The sequence below is a fragment of the Motacilla alba genome, chromosome 1A, assembly GCF_015832195.1.
Source record: "Motacilla alba alba isolate MOTALB_02 chromosome 1A, Motacilla_alba_V1.0_pri, whole genome shotgun sequence".
NCBI classification, from domain to species: Eukaryota; Metazoa; Chordata; class Aves; order Passeriformes; family Motacillidae; genus Motacilla; species Motacilla alba.
In genome coordinates, this window is record NC_052031.1 from 15,268,901 (window position 1) to 15,285,230 (window position 16,330).

The following is a 16,330-nucleotide window of genomic DNA, read 5'->3' on the forward strand; positions in this document are numbered from 1 at the left end:
GAAAGCTTGCAGGTTGTCTGAGTGGGATTACTTCCTTGAAAATGTGGCAGTATGGAATGCCCCCCATCACTGATAGGCTGGTGTACATAGGAGCTGGTGCTGCCATGAGATGTTAATGAATTATGGAAAAGCAAGTGGTGGTTGCAGATAAATATATACAAGGTGAAGACTGAGCCAGCTGGTTCTGTGACAAAGGATTCACAAAAGCAGCTTATTCCATAATTTTATTCCTGAGTTTACAAAGTCATTACCATAAATTAAAGATAATGGATGCAAGTCCCATATAAACTCTCTTCAGCAATGGAGATAAGAATTTGACTTTTTCAGTGATCTTCCTTTGCTAGCAGAATAGCTGGGTTTGTTGATTATTTTTTCCTATGTTGTTGTGACACAGCAGATTATTTCCCTGCTTACAGTGTGTGTTTTACCATGGATTGGAACAGGCAAACTTAGCAGAGGTAGAGACTCAGCAAGTTCACAAATGGAAAGCTGGGGTGGACATACAAAATATTGACCAATAAAACAGAAGATGAACTCCTCTTTCTAGAATACCGTGCTTAAAGTTTCATGTACATGCTGAGGGTAATACAAATGTGTACAGGTCAAAGAGTCTCCGTTACTCACAAAATGATGTTCTGTACATGGCTTGTTAAATTGCTTCATAGTTTCACTTCCACAAGCAGCAAGCATTTAAGCAGTTTCAAGTAAACTGAAATAGGTTGAGACCATTTTTTGTACCTCTTGAGCATGGATAATTGACACAAATACTTCTTTTAATATTTGACAAAGAAAGTTCCTATATAGCTGCTATAAGGATGAATCCTTTCTCGACCAGGCTCCCCAGAGTGCCCCTAGGAGGATCATGATGATCACTGTGTAAAGGGTGTGGACTGTAACAAGATCATCTCCATGCTGGTGCTTGAACCCAGAGGTGCTGTGCCAGTTCTCACTTCTGTTTCCATTAGTTTTCTGTCTGTGAGCACGGAGAGAATGTATCCTGACATAACAAAAAGCAAGATTAAGGTTAAAAATTTTTCTTCTGTATTAAGAATTCAGTAGTGTTTGTAATGAAGTCCATAGTGTGCATTGAATCATTGACTAGATTTGGGAAAGAGCTCTTCAGATTGTCTGGAGCTAATAAAATAATTTCTATAATTGGAAATGCAAAACATTTACCAGCCATTTGGTATTTCTCTCCCACTGACAGGCACAGTGACTGGATATGGGCTTGTCAGAGGAAAAACAGTGTTCTTACTCCTCACTATTGATACAGATCATTGTATGAGAAAAAACATACCCTTTCATTTTGCAATATAATGAAAGCGGCAGGGTTCAAATAAAAAATAACAGTTTTCAAGGCTTTAATGTACAGGAATAAGCACAGCATGTGATCTTCCCATCCTGTTCTGGCATGTTGCTCTATCTCTGCTTTTCAGAGGGGATTTGTGTCAAGGTTTTCATTAGGCAAAGATACCAGTCAGGAGTAACTGCATAAAACCTATCTGCAGGATTCTCTGCAGTAACATTTGAAATTGCTTTGTCACCTTTTCCAAAGGGTTTGAAAGTAGAAGTATTCACCTATGGCAACAGACCTCCAGTTATTATCTTCACTGAAAATTGCCTGCTAAGCCCCAGTGCTAAGTCCTTGTTCCTGCTGCTTTTGCCTCTTTTATTTTCTTTTTTTAAGAGAAAGTAAGTGTTTAATGTGCACAATTACATCTGAACTGGAATGCTAAAAGGAAATTAACTAGCTTGTGATTTTCATGTTTGTTAGCAAGGGGTCTGAGATGGATTAGATGTATTGCAGGTCTGGTTCATACGTGTTCCTGCTGTTACTGTGACAGAAGAGTAGAGATTACCACAAATGTTAGCACAGATAGAGCTTAGGAGTAAAAACTAACTTTAAACCACAAATTACATTCTTCTTAGGCACACTTGGAAGAGAGCTGTCAAAACTGATTTGTTAAAACTCTAGGAAATGCAATCTCCAAAAGGGAATTAATCAATAAAACAGAAGTTCTGCCACTGAGCTTTTACAGAAGGTAATTGCAGAATTAGACATTTAACATTTTTATCAGGACAATCTGTCATGTGTAGCTGCAAATCAAATAACACAGTTCATGATTATTTGGGAGCATCACGTGAAGACCACAAGAGGAATATTCTGGCAATATTTTGCTTTTCTGTTCCTACCTGAGGGGAATGCAGTATATGCAGCTTACCTTCTGCAAGCATTCATGGTGTCTGGGTGATTGAGTTCCCACTGCGTCAGATTTCTTCTTGCAGAGAGGAAAAAAGCCTATTTTATCCTCGTTTCCTTGCACAAAATGACAAAATTTTCTCTCAGTACCAACAAAAAGAATCTTCTTTCCAAGCCCGCCAACTTGACCAACAGTAATCTCAGAATTTATGTGTCAAGGAAAGCTCTCAAATTAATGGTTTCCAAAGCTGATTTTGACACAGTTCTTCAAGAAATTCCCTTGAGCAGTTCACAAGGCAAGTTATGAGTAATCCCAGTGACTGGCTTCTTTTAGCTGCTGGGATCTCTTGTTATAAACAGTAGCTTGCTGCTGAAGTGTTGCCAAATTTATAACAACACAAGTAATGCACAGATGGAGGGTGGTGGTGATGAAAAATGTAGGATGAGCTGTAACAGAATTACTTTCTATTAGATCACAAGCTATTTTGGGGTAAAATTTAGTTCCTTTCTACCACTGCAATTTGGTTTAAATTGCCTTGAGTGAAATTTCAAGCCACCATCGCTGTAATAATCAAATATTTTTTATGAAAAAAAAAGCAGATGCCTTTTTAAAAAAAACGTTGACTTTTATAATATGATCATCACATTCAATAAGCAGTCAATAAGCAAGATATCACCACAAAAAGCCACATTTTGACCTCCAGGGTTGGTAACAGTCACATACATGCTATTATTTCCTGACCACCTGGAGCCATTCATTACCAAGTGGCTGTGCCAGTGCAGTTTCTCCCAAGCTGGGTGTTGCATGATCAGCTGGGTCTAACCAATTCAATGCCTCTGTAAGGATCTGTAGGGCTTGTAAACAAACACATTTAAATTAGCAATTTATAAAGACAGACCAAAAACCTTCTTTCCCAAAACACTTTATTGCATCATCTTTAAAATAACTGTATTTCTCATTTAACTGTTACTTTCAGCTTATTGTCACATACAATTGCTGTTAAGATAAATCTGAGCTTGTAGTTCTGCTGCATTTCTAAAGGCTTTTGCCTTTCCTTCACATGTCCTGGTTACAGCATTTATGTTTTTATATATATAAAACTGGTTCCTTTAGTTTTATTAAACAACTAGTAATTTCCAATTTCCATTTCTCATTTCCAAACATGTCCTGGAAGAATCATACTTCAGAAAATGAAGACTGAATTTGTTGAGCCATGTGACTAAAACTGTGTCACTGGAACCAGTGAAGCTACCAAGGACAAGGACTCTTTCTTCATTATTAGTAATACATTAAATATAGAAAAACAGAAATATTACAATGACTTGGAAGAAAGAATTCAGACATCAGTAAAGAATTAGTGACTTGAATCAGTTCTAGTTTTTTCAGACCTGATCCTGAGAATATAAGAAGTAACAACTCTTGGATTTGTTTTTCTTAAATAACATATACATGGATAGATGCAACAATAAAAGCTGTATTCTGCTCCAGGGACACTCCAACTACAAAAGGCCTGCCAAGGGGAACACTGCACTGCCCAAGACTGCTCCATCCACACCTTTCTGCTCAGCACCACCCACGTGCGTGGCACCCCAGCCTCAGTGACAGCCTGCTTCTACTGTTCCACTTGGGTTAGGGTGAGGCTTAGGGTTGAGAAAATCACAAAGCCTAGAACTTCAGAGACATTGCAACTTCAAAAGGTATGCAAACGGGAGCAATTCATGTCATCTCCCTACACTTGATGACAATAGCTTTATTTCTGAATTTTATTTTTAACCACTGAATTTCTTGTCATTATAACCTGGCCCCAGTCTGTTTGTTTCACTTTTTTTTCTCTGACTTGGAGGTTTCATTTCCTTTATGGAAACAAAATTCTTCCTTTCATGAAAGGAAATGAAATCTTGTGATTTCAAACTGTACCAATTCAGCACGGTTTGGTCTAGTTCCCTATGCTTCATGTCATCCCATTCCCTTTTAAGTTTTTCACTTTGGTTCAGAAATTTCAACAACAAAATCTTGAAAACAGAGAAGAAAGTGTAAAAAACACTCTGGAAGAAAAAGACAATATAAAATAAAATGCAGTTGGAAAAAAAAAAGAAAATTTTGGAATGCAGTGACTCCAACCAAATTGATTGGGATGAAATGAGGTGAAGTGAAAAGGACCAAAAATTACCAAAATTAAATTTACTGAAGTTCCAAAATGGGGAAATGAAGTCAAACAAAAACACAGGCGAAGGAATTGATGAAATGAAATGCTTAAAGAAAAAAAAAAATCCAGCAACAAAGGGAAAACAATCAAATGGCATGGGATGACATGAAGTGCAGGGAAACAGACCACACCTTTCCAAATTGATCCTCATTGAAATAGCAAGATTTCCTTTGAGGAAATGAAGAATTTCCTTTCATGAAAGGAAGTGAAGTATTGAAAACAGAGAAAAAAGTGAAACAAACAGACTAGGCAGGAATTATAATGATATGAAATTGAATAGAAAGAAATAAAAGAAACCGATAAATTGAAATTGTTACATCCATAAGAGTAATTCAAGGAGCAATGAGGAAAACATCAAAGGGAATGAGTAGATAATTCTATGTGAAAAGCTGTGAGACAGAAACTGTGACAATGAGGATTGGCATATTTTACAAGCAACTAAGCTGGACAGTTCCCCATGCAAGTGACCACTGCCAGCCAGGAGGGACTCCTCAAGGCAGGGAGAAGTGTGAGGTGAGCATGTTAATACTCAGCAGAAACCTATTTGTCCCAGCCATTTATTGAGCATATTTTCCAATACATAGGACACTTGCTATGTACTTAAGTCACATACTTATTGCTGGTGGAGCTCCATGAAAGGTAAAAAAATTACAAATGGTCGACTGGAGAAAGGATTAGAGAGTATCTTATCTATGTGAAAATCTACAGTTTATGATAAACTATTCCTATTCAGCTGATAAATTCCAGCTGATTTAGTTATCTAAAAATACTTAGAACAGAATACATCACTGGAACACAACTTCTTATGAAGAGAAAACCCTAAGCACTAAACAGAATTAAATGCCAGAAGAAATGTGAAGAGTGGTGTTTTCCTAGTGTTTTTTTGTGAACATGGTTCTACTTTTAAAACAATTCTGACAGGCTGCTTTAATGGGACTGACAATTAATAGTCTGTAGCTGGGAGTGATATCCACGAATCTCATTATTCCTTATGCCACTTTAGGATTAGATATACATCCCCTTCACAGAAGGGGATATCACAGAATCTATTAGGCTGGAAAAGTCCAGCCTTTGAACACCACTTTGCCAACCAGACCTGGCACTGAGCACCACATCCAGTCTTTCCTCAAACACCTCCAGGATGACGGCTCCACACCTGCCTGGGCAGCCAATTCCAATGCCTAGTCACGCTTTCTGTGACTGAATTCCTCTGTGTCCAAGCTGAACCGCCGTTTAGCTTCATTTCTAAAGTTAAGCCACTAGGACAACTATATGTAGCAAAGGTGTCAAGGAAACCTAAGGAACGGGCGCGCAGGCCGCACCGCAGCCAGCACAGCGCCTGAGCCCGGAGACACGGCCTCATGGCGCGACCTTCGATAATGCCCACACCCTGCTGAGGCCGGCCAGGCAAGCCGGGCTGAGCAAGGACGATCCGCGGGGGTGACGGGCCAGGGCCAGGGCCAGGGCCAGGGCCAGGGCCAGGGCCAGGGCCGAGTGAAGCCTGCGCAGCCCAGCAGAGCAGCCGTTAGGGGCCGCTGCTAACTACAAACCCCAGAATGCACCGGAAGCGCTCGTGTATCCTTCGAACCTGCCAATGAGGGCGCGCGGGGCGCGTCACGTGAGCGGGGCGCGGTTTCCAATCGCGGGCGGGCGCGCGGCGCGGCTCGTGCGCGGTGCCGTGAGGGGCGAGCGGTGAGCGCGGGCCCGGCTGAGGCTCCGGCCCTTCCCCAGAGCCCCAGCGTGGTGCCCGGAGGCCTTTCCCCATTCCTCGTCGCGGTCGGGGAAGGGGGTACCTGTGCGAGCTCGGCTGAGGTGGGGCGTTGGGCGGTCGGCGGGATGGTGATCTGCGTGGCATCCCATAAACCACCTTTTCGGTGCTACTCAGCGACAGGATGAGCAGCAATGCTAAATTAAACTAAGCCGCAGGAAGCTTCATTTCAGCGTGAATAGGAGCTTTACATCGAGGGTGGCAGAACGCTGGGATAGGCTGCCCGGGGAGGTCACGAAGTCTCCTTCTCTGGAGATATTCCTAACCCCTTGGCGGCGTTCTGTGTAACCTACTCCAGGTGACCCTGCCTTGATATGTCATTGGACTAGACCATCTCCAGAGGTCTCTTCCAACCCTCACTATTCTGTGATTCTGCGTGGCAGTCCCTAAATATGAGAGTCTTCAAAGGGAATGTTTACCTCCTCACTAATTCAGCAGGATCATCAAAGTCTTTGAGCCTGTTGTTGGTTTTGGGTTTTTTTAAAACCTCTTGCATGTCTACTTTTATATTTTCCAGGTAATATGGAGGAAAAAAAAGAAATGTCAGTACATAGCCCGAGTTATTTGACTGAAGAAAAACTGGGTATTTGCATGAGCAATGGTAGGTGGAGAACATATTGAGTTATTCTCTATGTGGTATATCCCCTGTTATAGGTTAGAACAGCTCAGAGCAGTAGACATCCTCTGTCTGCCTTACATCATGTCTTGTGTGCTCACTTCCTTGGATGGCTTGCTGTTGCTCAGAAGCCTCCTGAGGAGCTTGTGGAGCATGGTGCTAAAGCTTGTGTAATAGTGATAGATGTCATCAACTTCTCTTCTGTATAGCTAATCTGAGCTCCTCCCTTATCCATCAGCTGCTGATTTATTTAGGGTGTATATATTAACTAATAAGGAAAGTAATCTTTCTCACTGGCTCCCGCTGCTGTTCTGTGGTAACCTGAACAAGAAAAGTACTGATGGAGGGGACACATGCACTGTCCCATAGCTCTAGATTACCTGTTCTCAGTTATATATGATTGGGGGCTGCTGATAAGCTGCATTCCATGTTGCTGTTACAGCTGCTTAGAAATTACCATTAAGCTGTTTCATAATATTTAGGCATCTCACAATTATGATCATATTCACAATTGTACCTTGAATTTCTTGGACCTAAAATATGTTTTCCTAAGTTGAAAATATTAAACTTGGTAGCTAAAGCTCTTTGCCAGCTGACATCACTCACCAAATTGTCAAAGCTTAATGCAGTCATTTTCATCGCAAATCCATGCTGTGACAAAATCCTTTTTATAGTTTCAGACTTGCCTCTTCTGACTGATGAAAAGTTTGATTTTGACCTTTCACTCTCTTCAACAAGGTAAGTTCTGTGAGTACTGTAGACCCTTCAAAATGGACACATGTACAGTGCTGACCTAAATTACTATTTTTCTTTGTAGTGGAAATGAAGATGAAGTCTTTGTTGGACCTGTGGGACACAAAGAAAGATGTATTGCTGCCAGTATTGAAGCAAAAAAGTGCATGTCTGCTTTTGATGATAAACTTGTGTGGAGCCCACTTCAAGGAGAGAAATTTGTGGAAATTTTCAAAGAGGCTCATTTGTTGGCACTGCGAATAGAGACTGGATGCAAGGACAAGGAGACCAAAATAAGCCAATCAGAAGAGCAGGAAAACAAGATTGTAGAAACATTTGTGGAGGACTCACAGTCAAAGCTGAAGATACTGAGAAACAAAAACATAGAAATAAGTCCCAGGCCCGTTAAACGGGAGACATACTGTGTACAGGACAGCCCAGCATGTCAGCTGCCACCTTGTTTTCAGAAGGCCTCGCATAAACTTGTGTCAGATGGCAAAGGACACGCTCTTCCTGCTCCTCCTAACAGCAGCCCTGTTAAAATCTGTACGTCTCCTACAAAAAATGCCAGTTTACCCCTAACAGAGGAGCAGGAAACTAAGGAAACAAACACAAAGGCAATTGGCAAACTGCCAATGGCAAAACCATCTGCTTCTGGAAAAAGCAATTTGTTGACAATTGACAAGGTAAAGTCAGCTTCTGGGCAACATTTTCTTCCAGTGGAGTCTGTGTTTTAGGAATATTTAACCTGTCTACAATCTTTTATTTTCAAAAGCAAACTTTAATCTTCTGATGCTTCTCTACCTCATAAAATCCTTAGTCAGAAAACATATATAGAACAAAAAACGAGGGCAGGTACTGTGGTGTAGTAACTGATTACTTTGTTTATTATGACAGTGTAGAGCATTTGTAAGTAAATTTCTTTTCCATTGTATTCTGGTTTTGTGAATACTATAATTCTTGGCTTCTCTGCTGACTGGTTTCTGACACTGCTGTGTTGCTGGTAAAATTACCATACTGTTACACTTCCTGTGTAATTTTATACTTAATGTGTAAAAGTGGCTTTATTTAATCCTTGTCAATGGAAATGTACTCTGGGATAGCAAGGAAACAGTTGTGTTAGTGACCTTGTGAGCACCAATCCCACTCTTTTGATGTAATATCTTTTGGATGTTATTGCTCTACACTTTATAGCCTAGCCTCTAGTATGTATTACAGATTTTACTGAAGATGTGGTAGGGGTTTCTTAAGAACCATCACCTATAGAAATTACAGGACTCTGCCATACTGCTGCCTAGGCTGGCTCTCTTTATTCTCTAATTCCTTTAAGTCCATATTCAAGTTCGTGGCAGGAATAAAAATAACTGTTTGCCTCCTAGATCTGATGTTTCAGTTCTGTATAATAATACAGATAAAATGATCTGTCTCTAAGAAAATTCACTTCTTAAAATGTAATCTGAGTTAAGGAGCTCCTCTAAAATTCACAAGTAAAAAGTAACAATACCAAGACAAATAATGACAAAATAATGTGTTAAATAGGGCATTTTTTTTTGCTTTTGATTCAGCCTGGCTTAAGGAAGATGACATATCTGAAATGTCCTCGTGTTGCCAGTGGTCTCACCAGGATGACTACGTCATCATCTTCATCATCAGTTTCCAGCATGAACTCAAGTCTTAATTCAAGTTTACCAATTTCTCCTATAGGCAAAAAAGGTAATTGCTCTTATTACAGATTTGTGCCACAAACCAATTTTGAAATAGCTAAGCGTTTTGTGGACTTTGGATTTGGAAATGTTTTACCAGTATTCAGTACATTCAAACACTAAGGAGTATTTTGTATGGAGAATAAAATTTTCTAGGCTAGCCCAGTAAATCCCTGTGGACTAAAGATAAATGTTAGACATCCATAATTTGTAGATTGGCTAGATTCATACAAACCTGATGCCTCCATGTGAGCATCTGACACAGCTAGAAAGGAAGCAATGCCCTGGGAATTCTCTTCCCTTTATGCATGATCTCCTTTATTACAGCCAAGGATACGAGCTTGTGAGTGCTCTAAGCTTGTCTGACTGGAATTAAAAGAAAAAACAAAACACCAAAACAAGTGAAATTTGGAAGTGAACAGGGAGGCATTATTCCATGTTTCTGTAAGCCTAAATAAAGGATGAGCTTTACTCAAGCAGATGGAAAAAACACCTTTGGGGACTGTGTTGAGACCATGAATTTGACCATTTCAGTAAGCCTCAAAGGATCAGGATAACAGTCTCCTAGAAGTACTCCCAGATGTAAGGACTACAGTTCTAGTACATGTATCAAAATACCAAGTTTGAGCAAATTTTTATTTTGCACCTTCTTTCTGGGAGATTAATAACATATTCCTAAAAGCTTAGTATGAACTATTTTATGCAATAGAACTGTCTAATCAAGATTCATCCTGTTAATGAAAGTAACCTACAGGCTAAAAGTAAGAACTTTACAGAAATCTGGGACAAATGCAGAGTTTAGCCTGTGGTGTTAATCAGTGTAACTCAAACTGTTACCTCTTTGAAAGGCTGCTTAGGGAAACAGCTGCTTAGGACCAGCTCTGCTGGGAGTAAATACTAGAAGTCTTTTGAATCTGCAAGCTGCTCTGGCATTCCTGGAAGAATATTCTTTCACTTGATTGCAGTAATTCAGGAGTTTGGTGAGAAGACTATAAAATAAAACTGCCAAAGAATTTGAGGAGTAAATTTTCAGTAGTTGTGTATATTCTCCTCAAACTTGAACATTTTGAACCTGAATTTAAATGCTGCAAATTGCTGTTTTTCTTTCCTGTGTTAGTACAATTATTCTACTTAGTCAAAAACTATAGAAGTACAACTTTCTATTTCAGGAAAATCAAACGTCTCATCAAAAGCTAGTGTGAGTGGCTGTAAGCTTTCATCCAGTACAAGCAGGCTGGCCCTTGTCAGACCCACCACAGTGTCATCTCTGCAGGCTGCCAATACTGAGAAATGCAGGAAGCAAGTGAGATCAGCTAGTACTCCCAAAATACCTAGTGCCATAAGCCTGGCTAAATCTTCAGCTTCTGCAGCATCATGTGAGGCTGCAGGCAGTGGAATTCGGAGACCAAGCTCTGTTTCCAGTCTGCAGCAGCCATGTCAGCAGAATAAAGATGGGAGTTCAGCAAAAGGAAGCCTGTGCCCAAAGCCCAAGGCTAGAGTTTTATCTGTTTCCACAAGTCAAACTAGGGCCCCTGTGAAGACTCAAGGTAAGCACATGCTTTGTATGACCTGTCTTCTACTTTGGTTATTAAAAGCAAATGTTACCTTGAAGGCTTGTTATTTGTTTCATTACACTTTGGTCCACCTTTGGGAAGGAATTAGTATTTAACTGAAAGATAACTGCTATATAAGAAATAAATATGAATCTGATAGCAATTAACAAGAATTTTCTCTTTAGATGCAACACCAAAATCAACACCATCTCTTGGATTAACATTTTGTGGCACACCTGGAAGGTAGGGCTTCACTGAAAATCAAATGCACTGAGGTATCCTTCTTATCGTGCAACATGGTTGGGTGTCACAACAGTTTTTTGAAAGTTCTGACTTCATTGTCTTGTCTAGTCCCTTGAGACCTGCCAAGTTTGACAAGTTGATGCCTATTGGAACTGATTTAAAACAAATCAAAACCCAAAACTAAACCAAATAACCCCTCCCACTCTATTTAGAAGAGGTTTCTTTGCAGTGCTAAATAGACCAAAATAGTTCATAAAAGAATTCTGATTGAGATTATCAACCTTAAGGTGACTGCTGTTCCCTTATTGACCAAAGGGAAATGGATTTCTGTCGTTTGGTAGAATAGTATTATTCAAACACTTTCTAGAAGGTATTGGCTAAGGTATGTTCCTCTTCTAGTGCCCTGGCAGTCAGCACTCCTATGAAAGCCTCAGAACATAAGGCCTTCCAGACTTTTTGTTTTCCTGAGAAGTCTGCCACCATGACTCCGGCCAGTGTGAAGCGGTCTGGCCTACCTACGCCTGTCCGTCGGATCTCAGGCTTCCCAGCAGTGACTCCTAAAACTGTGCCAAGAATGCCAGCTTCTCCACATGCTGCATCTCTTCAGCAAAGCTTCAGCTTTTCTACCAAAAAGACTTTTACAGCTGGGTAAGACAGAAATCTTCATGAATGAAATGAGTATTGTAGGCAAACTGCCTCTTAGTGAATTCTGGTGTTGACTCCTGTGTTTCAAGGGCCTCTGCCAAATGTTAGAATGAGCCATTTGAGCACAGAAAAGCTGTGTAGGCCTAATGAAAACTTATAACTTGTGACAGTAAAATGGTATAAGCCATACTGAGGGGAGTCAATGTTTAACACTGAAGAATTACAGCTTTAATAGGAAATTATTTATATTTCTTGAGCAAGGGAAAAATTTAAGACTTGTGTCCAATGCTCTGGTCTTGTTTTGCTGTTGCCTTCTAATGAAGAGTAATAGCTGATTAAAATGCATATTACTTTTAACTTTTGTTTTATATTGTTGCCAATGGTCTGTAAGATGACGCTTTTTAAAGCATCAGTCAAAAAGCCAAGGATTTTGTTGACTTGAACTTTATTTTCTGAGCAGTTTTACTTACGTTTTAATTATTTATTTTTTTTCTCTGAAAGTAGTGTTGCCTTCTTCATATTATCCACCCAGCATCTTCTGACAAGGGCCATGTATGTGTGTGCAGGCTTTGTGGCTGGTGGAGAGGAACTGTATTAAAGTAGGAATGATTCATGGCTAGAAAACTGTGTCATGTTACTTAGGCCAAATGTCTCAAATAGTCTTTTCTCTCAAGGAAACAATTATTCTGTCTACAGTGACTTTATCATACTAATCAGATTACAGCCTCTGGTCCTCCAGCCAGTGTCAGTACTTCCTTTCAGCAGGGACTGAAGTGGGTTGCTCAGTGATACACAAAATCAATGCCTCTTTGCTAGCTGTTCCAAGTTTGGAAAAAAGCAATGAAAATACCTTGTGTGAAGTTTAGGCTGGATGGCAATGTCAAGTAAGATTAAATTCTTCATGATACCTTCTTTTCTTTTTCTTTTTTTTTTTTTTTTGCATGGGTAGGCTATACTTTTTCTGCAGAATGAAGTATTTTGTGGGTAACTAGCATTTACTTGGATAAAAATAGGGGAATCCTTTTGGTCATTAAAGCTTGGGGTAAGGAGACAGTGAGGTTAGAAATTGGCTTTTCTGCTTTTAGTAGTTAATGATGATTAAAGAACTCAATTATCTCTGATGCTCTTTTCCCTAGTTCTAAACAGAAACAAGAGAGTAAGACTCAGACATCTTCAGAAGATGATACGTCTCCTCCAGCTGTGCTACCTCTTGTGCTTGACTTCTCGCCAGAGAAAACTGCTACAGAAGGAGCAGAAAATGCATTAAAAGAGGCAGAAGTACAAAATGAGCTGGCTAAAGTACCAAATGAGCTGGCTGAAGAGAAACAACCTGAGGTAAGAAATGACAGTATATTTTCCTACAAAACTGCTAAGTAAAGTGCTTGAGTTAGTTCAAGGTAAGGGATAAGTAGGGAAACCTCTTCAGTATACATGAAGTTAAAATGTGTTGGAATAATGAAATAATAAGATATTCTGAGTTGAAAGGGACCCATCAGAATTATCAAGTCCAGCACAGGGCACTCCAGGAATCACACTAAACACTTCTTGAATTCTGTCAGGCGGGTGCTGTGACTGCTTCCCTGGGGAGCCTGTTCCAGTGCCCAGCCACCTTCTGAGAGAAAAACCTTTTCCTGCTATCCAGTCTAAACCTCCCCTGACTCAGCTTCCTGATCATGAGAAGCTATCATTGATCATGAGAATGAAGGGATTGGTCCCTGCCCCTCTGCTTCCTCCTATGAGAATGTTCAAGACCACAGTAAGCTCTCCCCTCATCTCTTCTCCAGGTTGAACAGACCAGGTGCCCTCAGCTGCTCCTCATAAGGCTTCCCCTCCAGGCCCATCACCATCCTTGTTGCCTTCCTCTGGATGCTCTCAAATCGCTCAATTATCTTTTTTTATATTGTGGTGCCCAATTGCCTGTAACCATGTGCACCCTCTAGTGCCTGTATTTAGCACTGAACATCATACGTTAGTGTTTCCATTGTGCTCCCATCTCAAATGCACTGTCAAGTACTTGCAGATTGTATATTAAATTTCCACTTTTGGAAGAGTACTGTGAAATCCTTGTAGCTTCAGTTAGAAAAATAGTGTTGCAGGGCAGTTCATGTTGCAGACATAAAGCTCCTTCGGGGATTAAAAAAACCCTACGAACCCAAAACACTGCTGTAGCTAAATTCAGTCACCTAAAAGGAGCACAAATCTGCATACAGTGAGGGAGGATTAAACCCCAAAGTCCATATAGCAGTAAACTTCAGTGTCAAGTAATTATTTCAGTGAACACTTTCCCTCTCTCAGGAATGTAGTGGCTTCACGTTGAAAGCTGGCACTCCACAGGCATTAAGAAGAAAGGGCTAAAGTTGTAGTCTGAAACGTTAACCTGACAAAGTGGCTATTGATTTACAAATACTGAGGTTTAGAATAATCTGTGGATTAATTACTGGATGTTATTTTATCAGTATGTTCCTTGTTAGCTTGCTTGGTGGCGTGTGTGTTTCAGAACTGTTTAGTACATGTATGGGGTAGTTAAACTGGACAAAAGGATAACTAGAGTGTGAAGCTGTAGAGAATAGTTTATCTGGCTAAATAACATTGCACAGTAATTGTAGTTAAATCGTGTAAGTATTAAGAGGGTTACTAATCTTCTGGTTTAAATTTAATTATACTTCTAAGTGAAAAACTGTTTTGTGCCCCAAGGGATTTCTTTTGCTTTAGCTTACTGCATTTTCCCTGTGATGCTAGCCAGAGAGTAGGAGCTGAGGGGTTTACGCTATGTGCAATGAATCCTGCATGAAAGATACCAAGCTGTAAATTAGGCCTGATCTGTGACTATTAAAGCTGTGTAAGCTAAATCGATTGCCTCAATGTATATGAAGGAAACTTGGTGAACAGGGGAGAAAACCTGAATTTTTTTTTAAAGGCTTTACTGGTAGATATTGGAACAGACAGCTCTCTCCCACACACTTCTGAATGTGAAAGCAGACCTTTGATTGACCTTTCCAATACTCCCGAAGTGAGTAAGATTACTTCTGCAAAGCCTGTGTTATCTGGGCAGATAAAGGTAAGCTTTATTCATATCATCTGGTGCAAGTTATGTTAGCAGAAAAATGTCTACTGTCTGCAGAGCAGTTCCACAGTACTGTAGGAATTATTTAATATTAGCTCAATATGATATACATAATTAGGTGCTCTTCTGAGAATGTCATGTTTAAAAACAAACAGTGTGTTCTGAACTAGAGCTCAGTGAGCAAATAGGAGAAGGAGGAGGATGGAGAAAGAACTTAGTTCTTAAAGCAGTTGTTACAGAATAAAACTGCTCTGAAGCAGGAAGTGGATGTTGTCTTCAGTAGAGTTGCCATGCTTATTCTTGTTTAACCTTTCTTGCACATTTTCAGTTCTTGGCAGCAGCTCATTTTAATCAAAAAAGAAGGGATGCCTCTCCTGTTTAGCTCCTCTCCTAATCCTCTCCTTAGCTGGAAGATGTGTGCTGTTGGAATCTGCTCTAAATTTTACAAGCATTTTTATGCATTAGTGGCTTGAAGGCAGATGCCTTTAGATCGTTGTCAGATGAATGCTGGTAACTATGAGGATGCAGCCTTTGACAGAAGGTGTCGTTGGGCTCAGTTGATAATCAGGCCCTTCAAATTTTGTCAAAAGAGGAGTATTGCAGAACTCTGACTCTGGGGGCCACATTCAGAGGAGTTCAGAAGTGCTGTGTCCTGTCTGGATGACACTGTCACTACAATATGCACAATAATGAAACTTAGAGAAGACTTTTACGTTTTTAAGGTGAGTATGGGCAATAACCACCTTTTGAGAAGCTTGTGCTTGTCTAAAAATGAGCATGTTTTTAAAAACCTGAACACCAAAGCTTGAGTGTGGTGCTTGTATTTGTCTTCTAGATACTAACAGGAGCCCTACACAAGAAAAGTACTTGAGAATAATAGAGATTATAGCTGCTAGTAGCTATGCACAGCAGTTGACTACAATAGCTAAATGTTTCTGGTTTTCTTTCAGCTAATTGATTTGAGTTCTCCTCTTATCACTCTGAGCCCTGATGTAAACAAAGAAAATCTGGATTCCCCTCTACTGAAGTTCTGAATTTGAAGTGAAATGAAGAATTCTTAGCAACTGTGATCTTTGAAGTGGTTTTGGTGTTGTTCCTCATTTGTATAATTTTTTGAAGAGGGCTGTGGATTGTCTGATGAACCGCATTAACAAAATAGAATTCTAACACTCTTGATACAGTCATTCTGATAATGGTTTTGTTCATGGATGGGTTGCAATGGATGTGTTTAAACTATGTTGCTCTAAGGCAAAAAAATTTGAATTGTAATTCTGGTTTCTGAATTGGAAGCCTGCCTCCTTACTTCTTACCGGTTGTCATTTGATTCCTCTATGTACAACAAAGTTTTAATTTAAAATAAATGAGTCATTTGCTAAACCTGTACAAAATAGCAGCTTTTTATTGCATGCTTTGGGTAGACTTTTCTAGTGTTTTGCTAAAAAATGCTAGGTAGTTTCTACCTACACTTGTAGGTAGAAACTAGTGGACTTCAGGGTGGTGTAGCAAGTTTGGAAACCAGCATTTTAGTATTGAATGCCAGTAGAATAAATCAGCAAGGAAGAAGGTAACAGCTTGTTACTGCCAGCTGATTTAGTGGCA

At 39.9% G+C, this 16,330-nt stretch overlaps 1 protein-coding gene and 1 long non-coding RNA gene across 2 annotated transcripts; one reads left to right on the forward strand and one right to left on the reverse strand.

Moving 5' to 3' along the window:
• Positions 1–163: 163 nt before the first annotated feature.
• Positions 164–2,557, reverse strand: LOC119708503. The gene is made up of 2 exons (XR_005259090.1): positions 2,223–2,557; positions 164–997 (listed from the first exon to the last, which is right to left on the reverse strand). It is a non-coding gene; the product is annotated as an uncharacterized LOC119708503 (long non-coding RNA).
• A 3,493-nt stretch (positions 2,558–6,050) lies between these two features.
• Positions 6,051–16,119, forward strand: GTSE1 (G2 and S-phase expressed 1). The gene is made up of 11 exons (XM_038155389.1): positions 6,051–6,099; positions 6,693–6,776; positions 7,466–7,529; positions 7,609–8,209; positions 9,089–9,236; positions 10,396–10,773; positions 10,965–11,022; positions 11,422–11,670; positions 12,804–13,002; positions 14,585–14,725; positions 15,682–16,119. Exons 2-11 carry the CDS (start codon positions 6,698–6,700, stop codon positions 15,763–15,765), a joined length of 2,001 nt encoding a protein of 666 aa, XP_038011317.1. The 5' UTR covers positions 6,051–6,099; positions 6,693–6,697; the 3' UTR covers positions 15,766–16,119.
• The last annotated feature ends 211 nt before the right edge of the window (positions 16,120–16,330 follow it).